The sequence below is a fragment of the Homarus americanus genome, unplaced genomic scaffold (assembly GCF_018991925.1).
Source record: "Homarus americanus isolate GMGI-L3 unplaced genomic scaffold, GMGI_Hamer_2.0 scaffold30108, whole genome shotgun sequence".
Taxonomy (NCBI): Eukaryota; Metazoa; Arthropoda; class Malacostraca; order Decapoda; family Nephropidae; genus Homarus; species Homarus americanus.
Genome location: NW_024748109.1, coordinates 1424618 through 1452198, shown reverse-complemented (window position 1 = coordinate 1452198; position 27581 = coordinate 1424618). Strand labels below are relative to the sequence as shown.

General features: G+C 38.7%; 2 protein-coding genes across 7 annotated transcripts in view; both read right to left on the bottom strand.

The window, feature by feature from the left end:
* The window catches only part of LOC121880169 (protein wntless-like), a 44839-nt gene extending 26781 nt beyond the window's left edge, over positions 1-18058 (bottom strand). For 5 of the 6 annotated variants that reach the window (XM_042387284.1, XM_042387287.1, XM_042387286.1 and 2 more), the window contains exons 1-5: positions 17830-18058; positions 8545-8723; positions 6295-6400; positions 2465-2766; positions 491-668 (exon numbers count right to left, since the gene is read on the bottom strand). In XM_042387284.1, coding sequence (XP_042243218.1) covers positions 491-668; positions 2465-2766; positions 6295-6400; positions 8545-8723; positions 17830-17935 — 871 coding nt within the window. In that variant the 5' untranslated portion in view covers positions 17936-18058. The remainder of the gene's footprint in view (positions 1-490; positions 669-2464; positions 2767-6294; positions 6401-8544; positions 8724-17829) is intronic. The other variant, XM_042387288.1, reaches the window with a different exon arrangement.
* A 4364-nt stretch (positions 18059-22422) lies between these two features.
* LOC121880085 (ficolin-1-like) lies at positions 22423-27307 on the bottom strand. Its single transcript, XM_042387142.1, has 4 exons — positions 27181-27307; positions 26953-27073; positions 25594-25661; positions 22423-22676 (listed from the first exon to the last, which is right to left on the bottom strand). The coding sequence occupies exons 1-4, from the start codon at positions 27305-27307 to the stop codon at positions 22423-22425; spliced, it is 570 nt and encodes a 189-aa protein (XP_042243076.1).
* Between the last annotated feature and the right edge of the window lie 274 nt (positions 27308-27581).

The following is a 27581-nucleotide window of genomic DNA, read 5'->3' as shown; positions in this document are numbered from 1 at the left end:
CTGAATCAAAGTACCAGATGAGGTTAAAACAGAGGGTCCCTGTAACTACATCCTTTCTCTTGCCATTATGATCAGAGCTAGACATAGACCACTAACAGGACTTCTAAACAAACCATTCATTATTTTTAAAAGCAGAAAACCCAAATTAAAGCAAATAATCTTATAGAAGTTTTGGTTAGCTTAAGAAAAAATTTTTAGTTCACGTTTCCATAAAATTAATATTGTGGTCTTGCATAAAGTAATTCCATAACAGTAGCTCCCCCCTCAAATGTTAGCACCACCTCAGTTGGTTACATACCTAAGTTATAATTCTCAATGGCATCTTTGGACTCTACTAGAACTCTGTCCTAAATGGGGACCCTTCGGTTTACACATGACCTCTCAGGGAATATGTAGGGACCATTTGATCTGGCAAGGAGAACACTCGGGTACTGTATAGGTAGGAACTCAATGGTCCAAGGAGAAAGATTTTGGTCTAGGTCAAACTTACAGTTAAGCATGGTCAGGGCAGCCCCCAGGATCATGAGCATATACTCCAAAAGGGCTGGAGGCCTTGAGAGCTGCGAGATCCGACGCCAGAACCAGACCATGATTGCAACGATGGTTGGGAAGAATATTGTCTTAAGAGACACCCAGACTTTAGTGAATCCTCCATTCTGGTGAATGAACTGTAAATAAAAATTAATGCAAATAAGAGGTGAAGGACTTTATGAAACAAAGAGATGGATGAAATAAATGGGTGAAGGGCTACACAAGAACAAAGGTGGAAAGACAGATTATTGTCATATGGGTGTCAAGACTTGGTGAACAAGCAGTTATATGGGAACTATGGATGGAAGACTATGAACAAAGTCTGCTTTAAACATAAGAATACAAGAAGAAAGCCATCTATTTTCCCTCTCAACTAACTTGCCTATGGAAATAATACTGAAATCATGGTACGGTAACCTTCTTTAGTCATAAACAAATATTTTTCCTTAGGTTAATTTGTATGAAAGTTTTATAAAAGAGCTTTGATATGGTTTTTTGAGTTTTATTACTCAAATAAAACCCAGATTGAAGTATATTCAACTACACCAAGCAGGGGGATGAATATTTGTTTACAAGGAAAAAGATATATACCGGTATTTAATACTCTCGGGATGGCCTGAAATTTATTTAATGAGCCCGTCACTTGCTCTGTTTGGAGCCCACAGAATGACCAGAAATAGCAGAGAAGTTTTTTCCCGGGCCGTATTTGTGGCTAAGATATTGTTAAATATTTATTCAAATGATGTCTTCCGACAAAAAAATAGCTGGGAAATCACACAAACCCTCAAAAAATTAAATAAATAAATAAATAAAAGCCATTTGGTAAGTATAAGTGAGAGTTTACTGTCGATTACTCTTAGTGCTGTACCCACATCATTGCATCAGTCAGTATAAATTTCACAAAGCAAGAAAGCAAAAATAATAAGGAAGACAATGGTGTAATCAGAAAAAAATGATAATGTAAAAAGTAATAGATTACAAAATAAAATTAAAATAAGTGGTGGTTAGTCACACAGTTGCCAAAATGTTTATACAAATTTTTTCCTTGCTAGTTTTTTGTTGAAATCGTTTGAAAGTATTTTCTTTATGACGGATTATTACTGTACACATACTAAGGAAGAGAAATAGACCAGTTGGAAGCTTGTGACAAAAACTGAAATTTTGGCAATAATATTTCCACTTACCACTCAGATGAGGTAAGCCTGGCATATGCACGACAATGGCGATGACATTATGAATACTGTACATATTAAATAAGCACAATACATTCATTAAAATTCACATTATTCATATGCATGCCTCAACTGCACTACATTTCACTATGCTGTAACTTATTATTTTTCCAAGCTAGTCCTATTATGACATGCTTTTGTGTGGCCTATGCGACTGTATTGTGAGTAGCCATTTCACCAACATCTCATAAATTAAAAAATATTTCATTTCATTATAAAATTTCAATACACATCACTATTACTTCATAAGAATAAGTATCGAGGTTGTAAGAGATAAATGTCTTGAGATAGCGGGGCAAAAGTGGCATTTGTGCTGCTCTCTCAAGATATTGTGAGTGACCACTTTTAAATCGTGCCAGCGACCGAGACACTCGCTGCTTACTGAGGCAGAAGCATTACTGCCATTAGTTGTCTGTTACCTCGTGGTCTACAGCACATAGATGAATTGCCACCTAGCCTTAAGACTTGGTTCTGCACAAGAGTGGCGTGACAAAAGTGGCATTAAAATTTTAAGTAATTCGACCAAAAGGTTCATTTATATCAAATCAAAACAGCACTCATGCGTGTATGATCCCAAAAGTGTTAAAATGTATGGATAGTGTTAAAAAAGATATAGAACAACACATTTATTTCTAAAGACATAAGCAAAAATCCAACAAAGTTTTCTCAACGGAGGAAAAAAAAGCTATAAGATAACTCACCGCCACCCACATGTCTGCCAAGTATCCCAGATCTTCATTAATGTTCTTCTCCTGTGGCTCCTCCAGGGTGTGAACAGGTAAGCGAACATTCAAGAGGTAAAAATCATGGTGGAGAGACCCCAGTTCAAACAGTGGCACAGAAGAACAATTATACATATATTCTTCCTTCTTGTGCATTGGGTCTATCGAGCAGTCCAGGCGCCTTTCTTCTACAGATGATGCATACTCGGTCCACTTATCCTCTGGGTCCCACTTATTTCTGTAGCCCAGTCGAGCCTCAAGTGTCATCAGAGCGTGGGGGTCTGTGTAGGTGGGAATAACATTTGAGTGTTGGAAAAGTTTATACTGTGAACAAAGCCTCTAAACTACATACTAGTACTTATATTCACTAATAATAGACACAAACCAAACTCAATCTAGCAATAAACTGAGTGCATAGTATATGATACGGACTCAAAGTAGTACCTTCAGCTGTGTATTATTATATTACTCTTATATCACTCCATTAATTATGTACAGTAAAGTATTACAGAACATGTATCAATTCTATGTAATATTCCATTTATTGTGCACCATATTATGTATATAAATTATCATATTTACATTGTATGTATTCAGCTTGTGAATGCTGGCATCTGTACATCCCAGCGTGCAGTAATACATAGATAGAGAGAGAGTGAAGACAGAGTCTTTGTGGTGTGGAAGCGAGCTCCTGGGCCCCTCTGTATATATATGTATCTCCCGTACGAGAATAGAACCTACTTTTAAGATAACAAGTGTTTGTGTATACCCTCAGTAGTATAGAACATTTTGTGGGTATTCAAGACGAACGTCAGACATAGTATAGAATTTTGGTTGATTTGTGTCTGCCAACTACAGGTACCTTGAAAAGTAAACCAAGTGCTGTAGAAGTATTTAATTTATTAATACAGTACTGTACTGTATTGCAATTAATAATTTCATATATATATATATATATATATATATATATATATATATATATATATATATATATATATATATATATATATATATATATATATATATATATATATATATATACTGTATATATATCAACCTAGAGATACAAATAGGTTGTAACAGCACCTTAGCTTTATATAAATATTCACCCAAATGAATAACACCAAGTTATTCATGACTCTAGATACTGTAACTTGGCTTGCATTTCTCTCAAAGGATGAGCCAGGGTCAGCCAATTCAGTAAACAATGCTCGCTCGCTATCACACTCTCTCACTGCCCTGAGAAGACCAGTCCATTCTTTCTCACGAAACAGGAAGTTCACACTGAAGTGTTACCTCAAGGTGTCATTCACAACACTTTCCTTGAGAGAATTATAATTTAATTGCTCAGCAATAAACAGAAAATGCCACACATTAGTGTGATAACAAAACAGCTATCACGAGGAAAAAAAAAATAAGCATTTGTTAGGTGATTTTTCGTGTCTCTATAGAAACACGTACAGGAAAAATAGGGTCCGGTTCCCCAATGACAAAAACATCCCAATATCATACCCCAGAAACACGAAATTGGTTCACAAACAGGAAAAATATCTACCTAACTAATGATAAATAGTAAATTACACAGCTACTGTAATTTACTACCTAACACTAAAAACATTAATAAAGTACTGTACTATCTAGATGAAATTATGACTAAAATTATTAATTAAGTCAAAGAAGTGTATATTCCTTTCAAGTTTTTGACCTTATTATAGTTATTTCTTTTACCTTTTTGCACATTATGTATGTAGGATTGTGCGTTCATATAACGTATTAAAAAAAAATGAAAAAGGTTACCCGGTACCATGTTTATCTTGATGAAACTACGAGTTGAAAAATAATCATAACATTAATTCTCTCAGCTAATCCTGTTAACTGTCGCTGGTGCATGAAGAAATGTTTATTCCCTTTATGTTTTTTACCTTATGACAATTTTTTTTGCACATTCTGTATGCAGGATTATGTGTGAATGTAACTGAAAGAAAAAAAATACAAAGAAAATTACTATGTTTATATACCAGAAATTACTAGGATAAAAATAACTACTATAGCATAACTCCAACCTCAGCCTGATAGATAGAGCGTGCTAGAGGGATGTGGCTGCTCCAGCTGACTCCCGGAGGAACTCAATTTGCATTTTTGCTGGAACCTAAATTCATTTAGGCGAGGAAAGCTTTCGTAACACAAAATATAAGCGCAATGGTGTCAATTTTGGAATACGTATAAATGAATTTTTGTATCACGAACGTTCATATCTCAAGGGATATACTAAATATATACTGTATACCGGTATGTAGAAAATATGTAATACACTGTACTTCATGCATAAAACGAAAATCTCACTGTAGGAGAAAAGCACAGAAAAACAAGTGCACTATGTTTTGACTAATTTTTTTCCCTCATCAGCAGAACCTTATTCATAATTAATAAATGACAACTTTCAGAATTCAGATTTGCCCCCAGACAGTGCAGAGACTTGTTCATTAGGCACCCCCTAATATCCTGTGTAAGGCAAAGCATATAAGTATTAAAGTACCCAACAGGGAAGCACACAGAGTTCATGCTTGCCTTCTTAGACTTATATGATGGGTGGACGAGAGTGCCTGAGGGGGCCATTAATTTTGTTGGTAAATTACATGTGGTGAAGTAAGAGTTGAGTATATAAGGAGGATTCCCTGCCATCTGTTTATGGCAGTGTGGTAGATCTCTAATATAATACTGTACTGTGCCAGGACTGTCACTAGGTGGAGAGACATTTGGTCAGGAAGAGATGTGACATGGCAGGATGGGCACAGTGGGGGTGGAGGAAGGCACACTTGGACAATACTGTACAAGCAACTGGTGACATCTAGCTGTGGCCAAGATGGGGGAGCAGCAGGTGCTGACTTAGCAAGACCTGCACCGTGGGTAAATCATATTGGTAATAGGCAGTCTTGGTGTCCCTGGTGTGAACAGATAACACAGAGGACAGGTCTTGAGAAATACCAGCTCAGCTGGACACTCCTTCCCCATGTTTGATAATGACAGCAACTTGTGGAGTGTTGCCACGATGGTGGCGACAGATACTGATAATGTTTGGGTTAGTTCCCTAGCGTTGCTGATGTCAGTCATCACTGGAAATTGCTTAAACACAATGTGGCAACATTCAGCTGCATCAGCTGGTGATGACTTGAGAATAACACCTTCAAACACCTCTGTGCTCAGTCTGCTGAGAGTGTCATGGGTCTCTTGATTCAGACACTTAACAAAGTTACAGTTCCTACCTCGGAGGAATTGTACGGTTACCTCATCTTCTCCAAGAAAATTTTTCACATTTATCGCAGCTATTGGGTAGAGCGAGCATCCTCAAGTGGCTCTGGGGACTAGGCAAATGAGGGGGGGGGGAGGGACCTCGGCTGTAGACCCCCACAAGGCCAGGGTGTTGTTGCTGCCAATCAACCATGTAGGCATTACTGTCACTGTGGTTTTGGAAGAGCTAGTAGGCTGTGTGAAGAGCTGAAAAGGCCACAGTTTTGAGACCTCAGGAGCCCTTGAAAGGATAAAGGGCTTACTTTGATTGTCTGTTCTTATTGCCACCCCCATGCTGGCTAAACCAACACAGTGGCTGACAACATTCAAAGAAAACACAAGTTTATATAACCTCTGAGGGCATCCCATTGCTGGTAGGCTATAAATGTTGCTGTGTGATTGCTCTCAACCTTCTGACTCTGCCAGGCCAACCAGGTAGAAGAAGTTCCGGAATATCAACTATTTTTATGAAATACCTCTAGATCAAACTAATGGGCCACACAGTATATAACAGTACTCACCAAACCGTGCATTCTCATCATAGAGGATGTCAAGGTGCATCATAGCTATCAGGTTCTGATGCCAGCGTGAATAATCAAGAATAACTTTGTCCTTGGGGGATGGTATCTGAAAGTTTATGAAGTGTTAGTATACAGTAATACCAAATGTGGCTACATCTTAATACAGTAAATCAGCAAAATTTTCATATCTAAAATTTGTTTAGGACACAAAAGCAAAAACATCACCCTTATTACAAAAATGGATTAAAGTGAGGATAGGAACCCAATGGTAATGCAAGCTCTGCATTACCTTTACCATCCCAAACTTTCAAGCTACAGTAGAGTACTGTACAGTACAGTACAATATATACAGTAGATATATGTTGCACATTTCCATACAATGTCTTAGGATTAGAGTTGGTCCCTGATGACATTTATATACTGTACTGGTACCCAGACTGTACAATGTGGGGGTGGCAGATCTACCCACATCTACCCATGAACAGCTTGCTTGCCAGATATCAAATATCAGTTTTCAAAGCAGAGTTTTTTGCCTATATAGGGGGCCCTTCAAGCTCGCTGGGGCTAGGTTCTCAAAATGGCCGCGATTCGCCAAATCCGCGAATAACATTGGCTGACACCCCCCCCCCCCACCCAGGGTCATTTTTACTTGTGTACAAAGAAATATATATTCCCTTCATGTGTTTGGCCTTAGGACAATTATTTCTTTTACCTGTATTGTATACAGTATATGTGTGTGTAGACACATACTCACAAATAAATAATAATGGGAAAATCCTCTCACAAATAATCAGAAACAAATTTATTAAAAATGTGATTATTTGTGAGAGGATTTTCCCATAATTATTTATTTGTGTGTTTTGTGTGTGTGTGTGAGTCTACACACACACACATATATATATATATACAATACAGGTAAATGAAATTATTTTCTCTAGAACGAATGGCTCCCTGTCCTGGCCGTGTAAATGCCGGCAACTTTAAAAGTACCCTCTGACATTCTTGGGTACATCCAGGGTGACATCCACGAATAATAGAGGACCGCGAAATAAAGATCTGTGAATTATCCGGGCGTACTGTACAAGAATACAAAATTTATTTCATGTAGTATATGCAGCAAGCTTTCTAAATGTTTCCTTATGTTAACATAGGGATAACTAAGCCTAAGGCAAGCAAGGCCTGTGAAGATCTGAAGAAGAGTTCAGTAGCTATTACTTTTAAATCTAATGTGACGGTCAGGAGTGACAGATGAAGGTGTAAAATGGCTTTCTCAGCTTCAATGTGAAACTCCACTACCTTCCTTGGAATACTGTACAGTAATCTCTGATTATTACATTAGATACCAGAATAAAGAATAATTACTGCATAAGGCAAAATCAAGTGATATAGTTTCTTAATCTTTAGTTCTAAAACATGCAACAAGCAAGGTTACAAGGGCGGCTATGACCTGCCTTGTGTAAGGCCTGCATTTTCGCAGCCTATTTCAAAGTTTTGTGCCAAGCTTTTTCCTATATTTAGTATCTTATGCAGTGTATTATAGTCAGCCTCCTTGCACCTCCCCACACTCAATATAATGTAAATAAGCAATAGGAAATAATATAAAAAAACAGACTGGTCTTCCTCCTCTACCAGGTGGTCGGCACCAGCAGGAGCTGACCTCAATTCCACCACGACAAAACAAAGATACTTAAGTTATTTAAATCTTCACTTTACATTCTAAGCATTTATACTGTATGTTTCATTTTATAAGAATAAAATATATTTTCAAGAACGTTCACTTCTTGGTGTTTTTGTACATATAACGATCGCCTGTAAAACCCATTACCACAAACAATGGGTAAGTGATGCTCCCACGATGAATTATTGTATGATGCAAATGATTGTTGTGTTATAAAGTGAAGAAATAAAATATTGCATTGAATGGTGTACAGTAGTCTAATACAGTTCTGTACAGTACACATTTTCTATAAATAATTACCTTCATTCTTCCACTTTCCACTAATCTCTCACAATTGTTCTATTTTTTTTACTATATCATTAAAAATATACATACTGTACAGTGTTTAGTAAACAGTGTTAACTCCATATAGTATTAGTGGGGATTTCAAGCATTTTTGTTATTGACATGAATGAGACTACTGCATGCTTGTAGGATCTTTAGCTTTTCAAGAGAAACAACTATTCACCTCAGAGGTCAAAGAAAGTGTGAAGACTACTGCATACAGTAAGCCTAAAATATGAATGACAAACCTGGAAGGTGAAGATTATGTTGTTGGCATTAATCTGTTGTTCATGAACTGCTGGGTCTTGGAGATGAATGATGCTCACACATTTGCCTTTGCCACGGGTCCAGTACCATTTGTCCTTCTTGTACTCCTTGTCGATACACTTGGTCCCCAGGGTGGACATGACCGATGATGGAGCTGGAGCTGTGGACACACACAGTGAGAAAAGAAAACAGTTCAGAAGTCCTAAAAGTTATTCTAACTACTGTACTGTATTCAATGTGATTGTTATCAACACAAAAAGGTAATGATATACCATATGGATATAGTGAATGTTTAGGCAGATGACCCATGAGGATTTATAGAGTAGTGACCAAGGAGGCCATGGCTTAAACCTTATGGTGACCAAGGAGGATATGGCTTAAACCTTGTTACTACACAAACAGAAAAAACTGCTGTATACCGTGACCTAAATTACGATTTCTGTACTTTGCTCAGGAGTATTCTGAATCAGCAAAAGCTTTAGATGAATCAGTCAATTTGGCTGGCAACTGATTCAAAAAGCAAACCCTGTGAGAGGTATCATAAGGTCAGTGCAGTACTGTATAAAATTATAGTAAAGTGGTCCCTCGGTTAACGAGCGGTTCGATTAACGAATCACCTCCCATAAGGATCTTCAATTTGGTTAACAAGCAAAACTTCGATTAACGAAATCCTTACAAACAACACGTTTTGTTGTGAGCATCAGGTGATCAGCTGATGGGCTAGTCTGCCAATTCAGTAATCTGTTCTATGTTTACATTCGTTTCCAGTGGAGTAATTATCAAGAAAGTTATGCTCTTTAATATTTTTGCATTTTTTATATTAAAATTATTAGCAATTTTAAAATTTAGTTAACATTTTGATAATATATGCGGTACGGAGAACTAGCTTTTTGTGCGCCCATCAGCCGCTTGACTCGGCCACCAGGCGTCAGTTTGGCTTTGTTAACAGTAGAGTGAACATCGATTTTGTTGGTGTCTTGAATACAGATATTTTTGCATTTTTACATTGAAATTATTGGTCATTCTGAAATTTAGTTAACATATTGATAATATAAAGTGCATTGCAGTGTTGATTTAAATAAAATAATCTTGAATTACACTTAGTGAACTTAAAATTTTATTGGTGAAATGACTGCATCAAGCTTGGGTCCCCTGAAAGGTGATATCTCCTCCATCCCCACTTTCTTCTCTTCTCCCTTCTCCTCCACCCCAACTTCTAATTCCCATCATCATCATCAACCAGGAACCTTCTACATACACACCTCAAAGTAAGTGTACTTTACTGCTATATACGAGTACATACAGTGATTAATTAATTGAAATTTTTTTTCAGTTCCAAAAAAATCTAAATTATAATACAGGTACAGGCATACCCCGCGTTACGGAAGGGTTCCGTTCCCGGAAAATTGACCATATCGCGAAATTCCGTAACGCGGAACCTATTTACCCATTGACTTCCATTACAAAACTGGAGAAGCATTCTTAAGGAATTGTTTTGGCCCCAAAAAAGTAATTCAAGCACTTTTATTAATGAAAATAAACATTTATAAACACATACAATACAGTACATTAAATAATTTATGATATACCTTCTTAAAACACCAATTTAGGGGTTAATATTGCATTATACAGCTATGTGTATGTTTATTTGAGTTCCCCATCATAGGAGTCCGTTTTCTCTCATTTCAGCACTCCTGAGTCATCCGTTTTCTCTTAACCTTAGAGTACACCAGATACTTTGTTATTTTTTAGTAGTGACACAGAATTTGATATTGCAACTGGGGTTGTAATTGTTGAGGCAACTTAGGTATGTCTGATTGCAGTTGGAATATTCAAGATCCATTGTGAGTGATGTTTAAAGCTTCAACTGTCTTTATGGTTGGTAAAACTTGTCAAGTCTGTCAGTCTGAATGGCATGTGTGAGGCCTTGTGTTTGTTAAAATTTACCCCAATTTACGTAAGGGCGGATTTACTGGCCGTAACGCGAAATTAATGGTCATAATTTACAAATTCCGAAAGAGCGAAATTCCGTAACCCGGGCTTCCGTAACGCGGGGGATGCCTGTATTCTATTTCAAAATTACGAGCTGAAGAGCACTAGATATTTTACAACTACAGTGTATCCTCTTATAATGTCGGCCCGCTTAACATTGTTTCGGCACTACGTCGCTAAACTTTAGAGACCAAAAATTCGTTTAACGTCCCGAAGATCCGATACTACTGTACGTCGTTTTACGTCGTCACGGACTACTTTCTATGGTGCATCACCCGCTCTTGTCTGGCCGCACTACGCTCTCTCGGCTCGGTGTGCTCTCTCCTCACTCGCAGAACGTCACAGCGCCCCCAAGCCAGTCTCTGTACGACTTCACACAATTCGTGTGTGCTTAAGTGCTTTTGCTCTAAAACTGTTCTGTAACCATTCGAAATAGCTTCCAAGCGCCCATCAAGTGCTACTGGTGCTAGTGCAGTGAAGAGGCAACGTAAGACCATTACCCTTGCTACGAAAATGGATATATTAAGCCAATTTGAAAAAGGGAAACGGGCTGTGGACATAGCCGCTATGCTTGGCCTAACCCCCACAACGATGCGTACTACCCAGACAAGATTAAGGTAAGTGCTACTACAGGTTGTACCTCTCTAGTCTGGCATTCTGTGGTCCGGAAACTCCCATGGTCCGGAACGACTTTAGTTTGTCCAATAGGTAGATAGGCAGCTTTTCTTTTTTTTTCTGAATTATTATTATTCCAGGAGTATTAAATTTTTGCCCCTCAGGCCCCAATGTGGGTCAGTGACCTATGCCCGGGAGGGCTAATCCCTGTAAAAAAAAAAACAACAAAGCCGCGGGAAATTAAGGTTTGTTTACATCCGGCAGTTCGGCTGCGCTCTCTCTCTGCTTGTCTATACAGAGTACAACATTTAACCCTTCAATATATATGAGCAGTAAATAAGTGTTGCTTTCATATTCTTATGTAGAGTAATGACGATATGTTTTCACATGTGCGCACTTACATACGCGCAGTCTCACTTTTTTTTTACCATTAATGGTTAGCTACTTATATTGTTCCATTTATTAACATTAAATAACATTACAGGTACTTCAAGCAACCATATTAATTTTTTTACATTAATTTTACTGCAGCTACAATCAGGGTCTTATTTTCTTCAGTTTTATATGTAGAACCAATCAGTCACTGGTTTTGTAAGCTTTAACATAAACAAAGCCGGCAGCCGTCTCGTCCTCGTGTGTTTTAATATTCCACTTATTATTAATAAATTGTATTGTTAATTTTGCACACACAAACATTAATTCAATAAAAACAAATTCAGAAACATTAATTAAAATATATAAGAACAGTAAATAAGTGTTGCTTTCAAATTCTTATGTAAAGTAATGACGATATGTTTTCACATGTGCGCATGCGCACTTACATATGCGATCTCTTTTTTCTTTACCATTATCGTTAGCTACTTCTATTGTTCCATTTATTAACATTAAATAACATTACAGTGAGTTCTGCTATAACACGTGTTTTAATAACGCGAATTTGCTCTAACGCGATTTATGAATTAGGAACGATATTTGTATAACGCGAACGCTTGTTTGCTATAACGCGATTTTTGCTTACTATTTCTCCAATTTTGTGGTAATTAACTGTGAATATAGTAAAGAAGAATATCAACAAGAAGCGTTCTGGTGATAGAATTCCCGGTGATGATCGTAAAAGAAAGGATATAACATTTGAAGAGAAGCTCCCCCATCAAATAAAGTGTTACATTTACTGTATGATTTCATTATTAGATATGAATGTAACATTTATTTAGACTGTGCTATCCTTTGTGTTAGGCTAACTACTAAATTTTTTCGATTTCGAGTAATCTGCACCTAACCCTATTTTCTCCATAAGCCCTGTTATTTCTATTACGCGATTTTCTATAACACGATATTTTACAAGAACACAATTGTCGCGTTATAGCAGAACTACCTGTACTTAAAACAACCATATTAATTTTACTACAGCTACAACCAAGGTCTTATTTTCTTCAGTTTTATATGTAGAACCAGTCAGTCACTGGTTTTGTAATCAACGAAAACAATGCTGTGTCATTTCCTCGTGTGTTTTAATATTCTACGTATTATTAATGAATTGTATTGCTCATTTTGCACACAGACATTAATTCAATAAAAAAGACATTCAGTAATAAACAATAATGAATCTTTTGTACATAAGAGAAATGACGCTGTTTACACGATTATGCACGTTGTCTGCACATTGGCGTGCAGTTCAAACCCGTCAAAATTCAAGTTTCCGCCGTCAAAATTTTTAGTTATTTATTTTTTTGGTGTTCCAATAAAATGCGTTAAGAATTAAAAACTCGCGAAATTTGAGAAGCTACTATACGACATTTAACCCTTCAATATGTCATCAAAGAGACCATGATGCAGAGAAAGTGGTGCGAGTGCTTCCAAGCATAAGCACAAGTCACTATCTATCCAGGAAAAGGGTGAATTTCCATGGTCCGGCACCGGTCAGGTCCCGAGGTTGTGTTGTCAATGGTAAGAGAAACAATTGAGACCCTGCAATTGTGTGTAAATGAGGCAGAAAGTCAGATCAGCAACCTGGGACTTGGTTACAATTTCCGCGATGCCATATGGCAGCAGGGTCCACCATTATGCTTCCAATATCTTCCCAGGCGGTAGTACCTCCGTTTGGTAGCTGCCTACTACCCAATTTATTAAATTGTTATACATATGCAGAGTACGTAAGCAGGCTGGTATACTATTTATACATGTACGCCCTCAAGTGAAATAGATATACGTCTTGGAGATCACAGGATGTGTCTTGTCAACTGATCAGTGATATTTTTAAGATTTATTTTATAGTAGCAAAAATATGCTTTATTTTTTGTCACAATGCCTGAATTAATCAACCAATCATAAGTATTGCTCCTTGATACTGTATGTATATACCTATATACCTGTTATCCGGGTACTAGTTGAGGCAAGAAGACACCGGACGTTTTTGTTTATACTGTACCGCCAGCAATGTAAACATCCCCCTCCCACACACTGCTTTGTATACATGTTCTCTCTCTCTCTCTCTCTCTCACAATTAAAAACGGACGGTAATTCCAAACAAGCATTTCAACTTTATTAAATTATTAAACATTAAAATTAATTACTGAGATTACCGTACATAGGGTAACCTCTGCCTACCCTTCCCCCTGCTGAAGGATTTTTTAGTTGTCAGCTCCCAGCACGTCTTTGAATATATATATATAAAAAAAATCCTATGCATCATTGTGACAAACTGTACATGGCACTTCCTGATTATGGCATTTTTGAAAAGTGAATCGCATTTTTTTCGCACTGGCTATTCAGCCGTCACCGGTTGCATAGCCTGGTAGTCTACCCTTGTGGCCCCGAATTAGCAGAACCTGCCTACAGACGTGTTACGATACAATTTTATTTTTTATAGTTGCGTGTGTTTGCTTGTGTTGGTACACACGATATAAACAAAGATTTCGTTCCGAAAGCTTTTAAGCGTAGGGTACAGGCGCTGGTCACTGTTGGCGGTGGGTCGGCGCCACATGACCTGACTTCGCACTTTGAGAGGTCTAAGCTATATCAACTAAAAAAATACATGAACTATCAGGTACCACAACAAACAAAATATGCACAGTCGCAGAAATGTGTTCCTACATCCCCTGTGGTAATCTACGTGTCTCCAAACGGCACCGTCGCAGTAGTAGTATCAGTTAATTTTATGAATGAATGTGTATTGGTCGTGTAACGACGAGCGTGATTGGTGGATAGGTTTGCTACAGGTCATAAAATTTGGCCGTTTGGAGACACGGGTTACCACAGAGGGTGTAGGATTACATTTCAGTAACTGCAGAAGAAAACACAACTACCTACACACAAACGCGACTATAAAAAATTTGATTTGTATCATAACCTCAACTTTAGTTAGTTCATACACAAAGGAATAGATCTTATTCATTAACAGTATATATAGGTCAGAGTCATGTGGGTGATGTCACTGTTCACTGCCATGCAGGACAGTGGTTCATATACATTGGACGTCATATTCTAATTGAAGACCAATCAGTGTGGGCTAGCAAATTTTGGATAAACAGCAAGAATATCCTCAAGCACTCCTGATTCAATGTAGTAATTACAAAGTCAACAGGCAGGTTCTGCTAATTCAGTGCCACATGGGTCTAGTTACAGATATACAGTCGTTAATATGCTTATGAGTTCACGGCTGAATAGCCTGGCTGTCTGCAGCCGTCCCGGTTTTGTCGACTACCAGGCTAGCCTATTCAAGCCACTTTTTTGTTTGTTTTTCGTACATGAAAAGACAAACGCCATTGGATGAAAAAAAAATTATTGTTTTAATTTAAAATGGGTGTGAGTGTCAAGTGTGAAATGATTACTGAAGTGTATGTGTGCGCGCGTGTGAAAAGTTTGGTTCTAAGAAAACTGATTTTGAAAAGGAACCCGGAAGGTCGGGATTAAAATTCTTTTATAAACGAAGCATACTGGGTACACCCCTTTAAGTATTTTTTCTCATTTGGTAAACTAAAAATATTCGAAGTAATTTGAATTTACATGACTGGATATACAGGTACTATGAAAATTCTTTGCCCTCCGTCTAATGTGTCGCCTGCATAATTATTAAATAGATGAAACTTTTCTAAAAATACGGTTCAATACGACTGTTCCAAAACACGTCATTATGTACCGGTACTGAATAATTGTATTTCAAACCCGACCAAAAATTACTGTAAATGAGGGAAATTAAAATTTTATGGTAAATGCGAATTAAGATGTATTTTCTGAAAGCAATAATACCAAGTGTGCTGCGGGTTTTTTTTAGAGCACGGCGATGTCTGAGAAACACTTTTTTCTTCAAAATATATCTAAGCTTGATATTTTTAGTGACAATAGAGGTGTTAAGAATTTCACATGATATGTGTGTGTTGAGCCTAAAATCATAACATACTTATGTGTCAGTGGGTGTTCACCAAAGGGAGAAATAATTACTTAAGTGTTTGTGTTAAAATGATATTACTTGTGCAAGTGTTAAATGTGATATGTTTATAGTACAGTACTAGCACGCTCGTGTGTGTGTGTAAAACGTAAAAGGGGCTCAGATCGTGAATATTAGGCACTCCAGCTTATTACGCCTTCAAATTAAAACACCGCACCTGTGAATGTTAGGTTAGGTTTAGGGTGGTTAATCTTAAAGTAAAATAGGTCGGGTTGCCTATCTTCATGTGATCCGAATTATTCATCACCACCGAGTTATAAAACAAAAGATCTACCACAACAACACAAAACCCAGCGAGGAAAACAAATTAATATGGTACACGCAGTGTTAACAACTACCTAACCTAATTTACCCAAGGAAAGAAATATACAGTTAACCCTCACTTTACGCGGTCCCACATTCCACGTTTACGCGGTGCCCTGCCGGAACCCAGGATGCTCACATTCCGCGGTGCGTGTACCCCTTTACGCGGAGAGCGGCTAGCGAGCCGCGCCATTTTTGGATCCAAACCTCCCGCCATCCGCCATGTTGTGTAAGCGGCGCGAACATGGTGCGCACAAGGTCGCCCAGTCATCAAAACAGTACCAGTTCTTCACCCACCACAGCCGGCCCAAGTCAGTGACAGTGATAATTATGGTGAGGATATGGACTTATATGGACTTTGGGGAGTTTGACAAAGAGGCCCTGCAAGCCTCTGTGGTGGATAGTGATACAATTGATACAAGTGACACAGGTGAGGGCCAATAATCTGCCCTCTGCCTCGGAACCAACCGCCCATCCCCGTGTGCCCAGCCATTTTTTCTACTAATGTAAGTGTTAAAAAACCTAATATTATTGATATTTCTCTTAATTATTAATTGTGTGTGCATACCATCATAAAGTTAAGATAATATTTTTACTACAACATAGTTGTGTGTCGTCAAAAAGTGGAGTTTGGGGATCGGCCCGGACTCCATTTCAATTAATCCCATATGTTATGTTATTCACTTTACGCGTTTCTCACTTTACGCGGGACCCTCCGGGTTACATTAACCGCGTAAAGTGAGGGTTAACTGTATTCATAATTTTTTTTAATAATCCTAAAATAGCCAAATACGAAAATCTTGCAGCAGCCATTAATGAATATTAACTGCACTGTACAAAATATGAACAATACCATAATATAAATGCATTCTGGTACTGTCTCCTCCACCCTTGCCCCGCTCACAAAGCGGAAAACTGAACTCGATCAAACTGAATCTAACCAAAACTACTCTTTAAGACTTGTTAGGTTGTGGGTTAGATGCGGTTGGTTACTGGTACAGTACTGTACTTATTGGTCAGTACAATCTCCAACAACATGGACACTGATAACCGAGTAAAAAACTAAATTTATGGGCCTAAAACACCGATTTTGACATACAAGGTAATCTTAGAATACAATTTAGTTAAATTCTATCTGGTTCAGTCAAATTTCGTTGGTTGGTGTTAATCTTTTACCATGTAGGAATCAGTTCCCAGACTGTCCTGATCTGATTAAAGAAGTAATTTTCATATACTTTTTTCTTCAAGCTTCCCCCACCAAATTTACATTATATTCATTAAAACAAACTTGATAATGAAAGTAAAGTACTATCAAAATTTATCCTGAAAGTGTTAAGACCTGCTGTGAACGGTAAAATTTTAGTTTCGATCATCCATGTAGAGATAATTAAGATATATAAACTAACCTAACCAACCTAACATTCCCCAGATGACCGAAACTAAAATAATACCCTGTCAACATCTAACAAATTCTTGGTATGTTAAGCAGACCTAGTATACAAATAAACTGTGGGATATGCATGTAAAAGAGAAGGAACCTCAATACAGTGATCACTAATACAGACCCCAAGTCCTGCCAGTCTGAAATTCTAAACCCAAACAACATCACAGTCGACCAAAATGCATTAGGACAAAGCTGAACCTTATAAATACAAAATTAACTACCATTGGCACTATGAAGGCATCAAAACAGGCCACAAGGTTTAGAGCTACATCAACTACCACCAAATTTACCTCAACTAAGACGTAAAACTAATATCATATATCGCCTAAACAAGAGAAATATGTACAGGGCTTCATATGGTAGACTACAAAGGCATGACAGTGTAAACTTGTGGTAAAATAAGGTAAAAATGTTAAGGTGGTGTCGGTGATGTCTTTGTTATAGGGGCCACAAGTTTCCACCTACCGATCAATGCACCGACCAGGAAGCACACCACCTGGCAGATCATTAAGAAGACGATTAAAACTCCTAACTTCCGTCCACTTAAGTTCTCAATAATAGCTCCCGCCATTATTCTTTATTATTTTAAAGCTCTTGGACTTTTTTTTCTCTAAGAACGAGTCAAGGGAAGTCTAGAGATCGATATCCACACTCTTCTCACCAACACTCACCAATGAAAACTGACTGTCTGACGCGTTGTTGGGTTTTCAGGGAACATGTTGTACATATCCCTTCATCACTTATCTTGTATAATCCTCTAACAGGTTCAATATAGTCAAATAAACGGGAACTTATTTAGTATTTGATAATGTCAAGAGCATATTTCCGTTTGCAAATAATGCATAATACATTTAATGTTTGTCTCAAACTCGTACGTCTGGTAGATATGTACTAAAAGCTTTTCCTGAAGACGTTGTTAACAGTCCCTATGACCTCCTCCTATAGGTCCCCAGCCGTTACCAACACCTCTTCCCTCCCAGACCAGATATCCCTCCTCCTAGTCACAGGCCTGCCATTTGACATTATTAGGGACCTGCCACTCTTTGCCATAAACAGATAAAATGTACCGGGAACTTTCCCCCCACACACTCATCATTCTCTCACTTTATGTAACTTGACAGAACCTATGACCCTTCAGGCTTTTACGCCCTTAATGTACGAGTCATAAAGGCAAGTATAAACTTTTCATACTTCCCTGTTGGGCGCTGTAAACGCTTCTGCGCTTCACCTTGCACAGGATGTAAGGGGGTGCCCAATAAACTAGCCCCCTCGGGGGCAAATCTGAATCTGTTGTTAACAGTGTTGCAACACATATAGTTGAACAAAGCATACGTGGGGGGGAGGGGGTTACTGAGGATTTCCGGCGCCGTGACAAGTATTATTTCTATCCCTTTCCATTACAAAATATTTGTGAATATAATTGCAACTTCGAATTGTTAATAGCCATAAGTGCTTGCTTGTTCGGTACACCCACAGGCGATTGTCCACCTCCCTACGATTACTACAGTGTACTCCACTGTAATGTACTAAATGATAGCCTTTAACAGAACTTTATAATTGAAGGAATCAAATATCACACAAGCGCATTGACGTACAATTTGTTGTGACTGAAGGCGGGGAAAACCGGGGATGTATGCTTGACGTGATCATTAATGTGAATATGGGCGAAGGTGAATGCTTTTGCCAGAGACATATATTAGTTAAATAAGAATACAAGCTGTAATGTACAGGTGACATTAAACAAAAATTTATGAAGAGACTAATAACATGACCCTGAACACGAAAATGGTAGCGATAGTGCATAGAACCTAACAGAACCTGATCTAACCTTACCTAACTTACTTAACCTCACCCAACTTCCATTTTCGTGTTAAGGATCATGATATTAATCTTTCCACAAATTTTCTTTAAATTATTTTTTTCTGGTGTGCATTATATACTGTACAAAGGACCCCGAGTATGGGGAACCTCTGACTGAATGTGCCACCAGCAAGGATGACAGGTTAGCCAATTACAAGCCAAGGCAAGAGAAAGGAGGCGGGGCTATTTGACATTGACACAATGAACAGACGATGGGTTTATATTAAATGATTCGCGGCATTATTTGTTTCAAGAAGATTAAACACCATTAACTTTACAGCATATTGGGTACACATTCTATGTAATGGGAGATAAACTCACCATTTAATAAGTGTACAGTTTATTAGTTATTGTACATACCTCTCATATAACCTTAACAAAGGCTGACTTTTGGTAGTATATTACATCATCATGAGAATACAACAGAGAGCAGGGGCGGGTCCAGGAATATCAAAAGGAGGTCCAGGAAGTTGTGGGTGGGGACATGCAAGCCTACCCAGCGCGCCGGGGGGGTGGAGGGGGGTGGCTTGCAGCCCACCTCTCCTGGATTTTTTTTTAAATTTGACCAAAATGATGGACATTTTCAGGCCAGTTTGAAGCCATGTGCACTTGATATTTTTTATATAGTTTATTTAAAATTTTACAATTTACATATATACATAAATATTACACATTACTATATTTGTCCGTGAAATATTTGGATGACTTTTCATTTATTATAATAAATCCTGCCTTTAATAAAGGCTATAGTCTCCTTAACATTTTAATTTTCCTTCCTACTTAACTACGTACAGTAAATATAATCTGAAATTAGCATTGTATTCTTATAATTATTATTACTACAGTTAATATTAAACATTAAAAGGTGCAGGAATAATTTACTATTGACATTGCAGACTGTATTTAGGAAATTTTTAAATCATTTAATAATCTCTCTGTTATGGAAGCAGAAGTAAAATACATGTAATGGGTATTCTACCTCACCACATCTTACACAACTATCACCTTGTTTTCTGTTTAACATTTTTAGTCTCTGATTTCTTGGTAGAGTTTCATGAATATACTTATATATGAAGCCTCTCTGGTGAGGATCCATTTATCTACATGTAATATTTTCCCCAATAAAAAACCATTTAAACAGCGGATACTTTTCTTCAACTGCTGGTTTAGTCCATGTCATTAACATATTGTATACGTCTTTATTCCCGATATTGGGAAAGCTATCATACCTTGCTATCTTTCTTGGGTATTGATTGCATTACTATAATAAGGTGGAGACAGGTAGGAAACAGTATTTTCGTCGATGAACTCTCTCTCAGGGGTACCTAGTGACAGCACTAGGATCCCGCTTCCTCTATCAAGGAATAAACAATTGAAATTGAATTGATGAACTCTCTCCTCGAACTTTTTTTTTTTGTGCTTATCTGAGTCCAAATGAGTTTGCAAGTCAAGAACGCCTTTATTTGCCACCGAGACGCAAGTACCAGGTTTACATACCAAACACTCAGCTTCTCAATCTTCTCTGCCACTTCGAAAACATGGGAATTTACTTTTCAGTTCTGCCGTGAATTTCCACTTTCGTTTTGGCATTGTGCTTGAGGATTAAAATTGAGAAATAAAATAAACAACTTTGAAAGGAATGCCTCTGTACACAGTATCGTCTGAAAAGACACTGAGTCACTGACTGAACATTTGGCGCATAATTTCATACCAGAGTTGATAATATCTAATGTTAATAGATTTGATCAGAAAAATTTATAAAATATCGGTATGATCTACATCCTCCAGAAAATCATTCTAGTTAAATTAGAATATCAGTCAAACTGGATAAATATATGACGTTTATAGACTAGTATTTGCTATGTAAGTGAATATCGCTACATTAGTCACAAAACTGCTAAAATGGTGCTGGACACGATCACACTCGTCCAAGACGAAAACTGGACTAATGACGTAACGAACAAGACAAGTCTCGTAATCGAAATCCCGTGTCTGATGTCATTTACTCTCTTATAAAATATTAATTCTTCTCTAGGAAGATAATACATTTTTTAGATATTTGAACATTCCCCCCAGACGGAGATTTAAGGACCAAAATGGAGGACAGGTCCGAGAAAATCCGGACGTATGGTAACCCTATTTCCTGCACACAATTTTCTGAACCATCTGGGTGTGTGGTATGATCTGGATCTACAGCAGTACTTCTTCCCCTTCTACCCCATACCGGGCTGTTGCTGGAACCCGAGTCACTTTGGCACTCTCTTCTCCTTCCTTAACAAGTGCCCTTGAACTTTGCATGTATAGCCGGGAAGTCTTCCTCATTAAAGATGCTCACCTTATATATTTCCTCGGTGTGACAATTAATTGTCAAATGACCTTCATGTCCGCATTTATAACAAGGTTTCCTCTGTCCAGCAAAAAGAAAAGTTAAACTATGGCCACCTACTGTTACTGATGATGGAATGTTGTTCTTTATATTTACATTGAAGGTTCTTGTCCCATTCAACAGTCCAGTCGCTGGTCCCTTTGTGTTCTTGTTCACCTCATTCCTTCCACCTTATCATATTTACTTATGATGTTCATTATAATTTCATTTCCCATTTCAAAGGGAGCATCTTTAACTGATACACAAGTTAAAGTTTTACTAAAATTCATCACTTTAACAGTCTCTTCACTGTTAGGAATTCTTATAATTTTGTCTTCATATTCCTCACAAAATTTGTCAAAAACAGTGTTTTCCCCAAATTTCACCTCCACTTGATATTAGATATTCTGAGGTCAATAGTAACAACTTTTTACTATACAAAAACGCCTGAGTACAATACTACAGTACATTAAAAAAGTATTGGAATTATCTGATGAAAAGGAGGGGTCCGGACCCCCAGGACCACCCTGGATCTGCCCCTGGAGGGTGTATAACCGTAAATAGGTCAAAAAGAGCCAACAAGCTCCAAACACTGCAACCTTATTGCTTTAGCCACCTTTAACGACTGTTCTGCGATTCCCATTTTTGTTTCAATTTCAACAGTTTATTCCATATTATAGGAAACGGGATCCTTGAACTGTACAGTGTTACCAGAAGCATCTGGTAGGAGTCTCAAGTACATATAAATTAAATAATACAAAGGGGTCTACTGAAGCCACAGTTTAACCCAAAGAACCCTATACTATGACAGGCTTGGCCGTGTTGTGGCCACATTAATCTCCCTTAATGGTAAGTGGCTGCACTGCATGATGACAACCTTCACACTTATATCTATTCAAGTAGACGGCCTTGACGTTGGCGCTACACATGGCAGGACGGATTTTTAGCTGAAGGTTTTGGACGGTCTGGAAGTCCTTGTTGTAACAAGAGATATTGAAGCCACCCGAGGCGTTGAGTGAGGTGGTGGGGTTGAAGTGTTGACAGTTGTAGTACCACCAGCCGCCGCCATGTTGCAGTGCACAGTTATCTGCCATCAAAAGCACGCTCATAAGAGAAACATTATAAGCTTATAGAAAATTTCGGTAAGACTAAATCAAAGATTTATAAACTAGACTAGGCTGGTGCAACCCCCTTTTTTCTTTTACTGTAATTGTCGGTAACTTTCCGTAAAATTACACCAAATGACCTTAATAATCCTGTAACTCTTTTTTGCAGAAACTCTTTCATCATGTTAAAAATTCAACTCGCTGTAGCGGTGAACAAACACTCAAACTGCTGGACCTCATGGTGGCAAGTTGGAACATGTAGCCGTTGGCACAAGCCATGACGTGATGTCCTTCGGATTAAACTGTTACTTTGTACTATACATGATGAGAGCATGCCAAGGTTCAAGTATTAAAATGGTGACTACAACAGGGTGAGGGAGGAAATAAGGGGTATTCAGTGACCTGACTCGTTGAGAAATAAGAGTTTGGATACTACCCTGAACATTATAGTCATTAAAGTGAACTAACCATATGACTACTGGCAGACCGTTACATATGAACCATGCATAATTTTAAGAGATGCGTTACGACCAATGATGAGCAGGTCAGAAGGGTGTAAGCTACTGTAGGTCAGGGAATCAAGCCACGGCAGAGTGTAGAAGGGCTGAAAAAGAGTTCCAGAAGCGGATAGCAAACGAGACAAAATCGAAATCAAAGACATATTTGGGCGTATCAGATTTGAAACTGATAGTAGTTACGCGAACTCACATCAGGACAAGGTAAAGGCGCTAAATATTATTTCCTTCAGTGTTCACAAGAGAGGATGTGAACAACCTCTTGCTTTTAGGAACAGCAGTGATGCAGAACACTGACGCACATCGAGTTCTCAGAAGAGTTTAAAAGAATCAAATTGCCAAAGCTCAAGGTTCATAAGAGCCCTGGCCTTACCAATGTGCATCCCAGTGTTAAGTGAACTGGACCATGACCTCACTGAGCCCCTTAAAAATACTGTTCTGCAGATGCAAGGACGAGCAAAAGGGGCCCCAGGGACTGGAAAATGGTAAATGTGAATCCTTTATTCAAACGGGGTGATCGCCACTGTACGATTAATTATAGGCAGGTATGTTTGACCAGCATAGTGTGTAAAGTACTTCAGATCATTATACGAGATGCCATGATGTGACATCTACTACGAAACAACCTGGTAAAAAAATACCAACACGGTTTTATGACTGAACGCTCCCGCCTGACGCAATTACTGCTAGATGTGTGGACACAGATTCTGAAGTGTAGTGCCAATGTTGATGATATAGACTTTGCCAAGATTTTAGACAGCATGCCCCACGAAAGACTGAAAATTAAATTGGAAAGGTACGGAATTCGGGGGGAGAGTCCTAGCATGGATCCAAGACTTTTTCGTGACCACAAGCAATGGTGCGAAATCATCATGTGTACTCGTGACAAGTGGGGTACCAAAGGGCAGTGTACTGGGACCGCTGTTATTTGTTTGTTTAATAAATGACATGCCAGAAGCTATACACTCCTTCATACAAATGTTTGCTGACGACACAAAGTTATTCAGGGAAATTAAGAACCAAACGGATTGCGAAGCGCTACAGGAAGGTCTTTGTCGGCCTCAGAATGTTCAAGGGAATGGCTGTTAAGATCCTACGTTACGAAATGCATTTACTGAGACCAGATGTGGGGACACTACATGGTAAACTACACATCACTAACGCTAGAGAAACTCTTCCAGGTACACACGGGGTTTCTGGGCAACTCAGCTAGTAGGTTTTATAAGAGGGGGCTCGCATACCTATAGATGGTTTCTCCCTTATAACACTTCAAAGGTAAAGTGCTTCCCAGTCTGGAGTGCTGTCGTCCCGTCTAGTCCCTAGATATGCTTGAGACTAATCATTGAGAATATCCAAAAGAGGTCCGAAATCAAACTAGCGTCTGTACTACGGCACTTCTGGTACCCAGAGAGATTAAAACACCTGCAGTTGCCTAGCTTATACGTCTTACATTATTCAGTAGAGTGTTTATACAATTATTTTTTCCAATTTGCCCCGCGAGGGAGCTAGTTTATTGGGCACCCCCTTGCATCTTGTGCAACGTGAAGCGCAAAAGCGTTAACAGCGCCCAACAGGGAAGCAAGCAGAGTTTATGCTTGCCTTCCGGGAGTAGCCCAAGTCCGCCCCACTGAAGGTCACATCCTCAAATTGAAGAAGACACAAGTCCAAAAAATTGTAAGAGTAATTTTTTGGGGGAGTGCGAGCTGTGATCTCTTGAAATAACCTGCCAGAGAGGCTGATGGCACTGAGTGTGAGATCATGTAAGACTTGGCCAACACTGGGCAGGTAGAGATGCAATATGGAGCCAGTACATATCCAGTAATTGCCATCAGTGCATAACAGAGACGTGACCGACCGTCCAAGTGGCTAGTAACCCGATCAATGGCGAAGAGAATAAGTATAAAATATCTAGTAATACCGTACGAGACCTAGCCGGAGGGGCTTCTTTCCTTAGTTAGTTGCGTCCATGACCGATTTCCCTAAAAATTCCCTGCTAATATTCATACTACTCATATGATACTTCTTGTTGGCCCTGACAGAATTTCTCTTCCTCGTCAACAGCTCGAGCACTGACAAAGCGGCGATAAACAGACAAAACACAGCAGTGAGCAACAAAAAACACCGGTGAGAAACAAAACAGCATTGAACAACAAAACACAACAGTGAGAAACAAAACAGCATTGAGCAACAAAACACAACAGTGAGAAACAAAACAGCATTGAGCAACAAAACACAACAGTGAGAAACAACACAACAGTGAGAAACAAAACAGCATTGAGCAACAAAACACAACAGTGAGAAACAAAACACAACAGTGAGAAAAAAACCCACAGCAGTGAGAAACAAAACACGACAATAAGAAACACACAAATAAACATATTACCGAGTACAGAGTCTTGGTCCCGATCGTAGGTTGAGAAGAAGCGGCCATTAGAATGAGCCAGACAGTTCCTGGAAATTCAAAATAAAACGTAAACATTAGTTGAGTGAATAAAGTGACCCCTTACTGTATGGTGTTCTAAGTATAGGTCATTTTACCTATTAGAAAAACAGACCTAACCTAACCTAACCTAACCTAACCTACCCTGTCACTTTTTACCTCAACACCAACAACCACTACAATTACTACAACACCAACAACTACCATTACTACAACACCAACAACCACTATTACTACCACACCAACAACCACTATTACTACAACACCAACAAACACTATTACTACAACACCAACAACCACTATTACTACAACACCAACAACCACTATTACTACAACACCAACAACCACTATTACTACCACACCAACAACCACTATTACTACAACACCAACAAACACTAACTACCACACCAACAACCACTATTACTAAACACCAACAACCTGTATTACTGACAACACCATTACCATATGCCGCCCAAACATACACACACGCACACACTCTCTCTCTCTCTCTCTCTCTCTCTCTCACATGCACACACACATAATATTAGTCTTCTGTACATACACACACAATATAAACGTCTCTTATACACACAGACACATACACCTTACTCTTGTATATCATTGTTATATCTGGACTCGTTAGTGTGTTGTGTATTCAGGCAGTTTAATACGAGTGTTGGCTGTTTTGTGGGGAATTTATAGTCTATGCTGGTAGGCGGTCAGTAGGTCTTGGATTTTTTAACATAATTACCCAGACCAAAGCCGGATTTTTAGGCCTGTGGAGGACCTGTGTAGTAATAATACCCACAAGCCGTTGTGTTATAAAAGTGAAACGCCATAAAATCATTGATTACCCTAAGCCAAGAATATGGGAAACTTATTTTTACTTTTAACCTCTTGAGTAAACGACGGCGTATCCATGCTTATATTACCCCCCCTCCACAAGGTTGTCAACGATATACAACAGCGGAGAAACTAACTAGTCAATGACATACTAATAATAAGCCTCAAGAAGCTAGCTTTTATATTTTCTTTTCTATATTTAAAGTTGGGTGCCCTGTTCGGCCGTGCGCCCTCAACACTCCTCCGGCACTGATGCAGACCCAACTGTTGTCTAAATATGTCACAAGATTTCACACAAGTTGGATAACCAATAATTTTTTTCCAATGCTCCTTAGACTTGACTGTGCTGGGATAAGGTAATGTGGGCCACCTGAGGCGACAAACAGTAAGTGTTACATATATCAATTTGCACTTACCAACATGATGGTCCTCACAACCAGGCAGCTGGCAGGAACCAACCTTTCAACTTCGTCGTCCACCTTGAAGTTCGCCCAGATGGACTGTTGCCAGGTACCAGCTTGGAGGTCGAGCCTTAGTGCGTAGTCCCGGTTGGAGGTTATGGTGTGCAGGTACTCCGTCCCTGAGAAAGTTGTTGTACCTCAGTCCTCTGGTAAACATAAATTGATGTGGAAATTTGTGTTTACTGACGTTGATAGTTGCGTATATGTATGTGTGTATTGGTCTTACCCAGCCAGTATTCGCCAGAGGGGTTACCGAACCCGTCCTTATATTCACTCCAGGATCTGTTAAAGTTGAGGAGCTTATCTTCTTGACGCTTCAAGAACACTGTCCACCCACCCCCGTCTGTCTCCATGTCGCAATACACCTGCACACCCTCGGTACACCTGCACCTGTGGGATTATAGGCACCTTCACCTGTCTGCTGCTGTCCGTCATGGATGGAAAACTAGTTATACTCATAGGGACAGCTGAGGGGTACAGAGGGTAATACTCACTGGGACAAGCATCTAGTGGGCAATATTCACAGAACCAAAGATCTATGTGTAATACTCACACCAATAGGGAACTGGAACAGTTCTGTCAGAATAGTACTCACGTGAAAGGGTAGATCTTGTAGACGCCACTCTG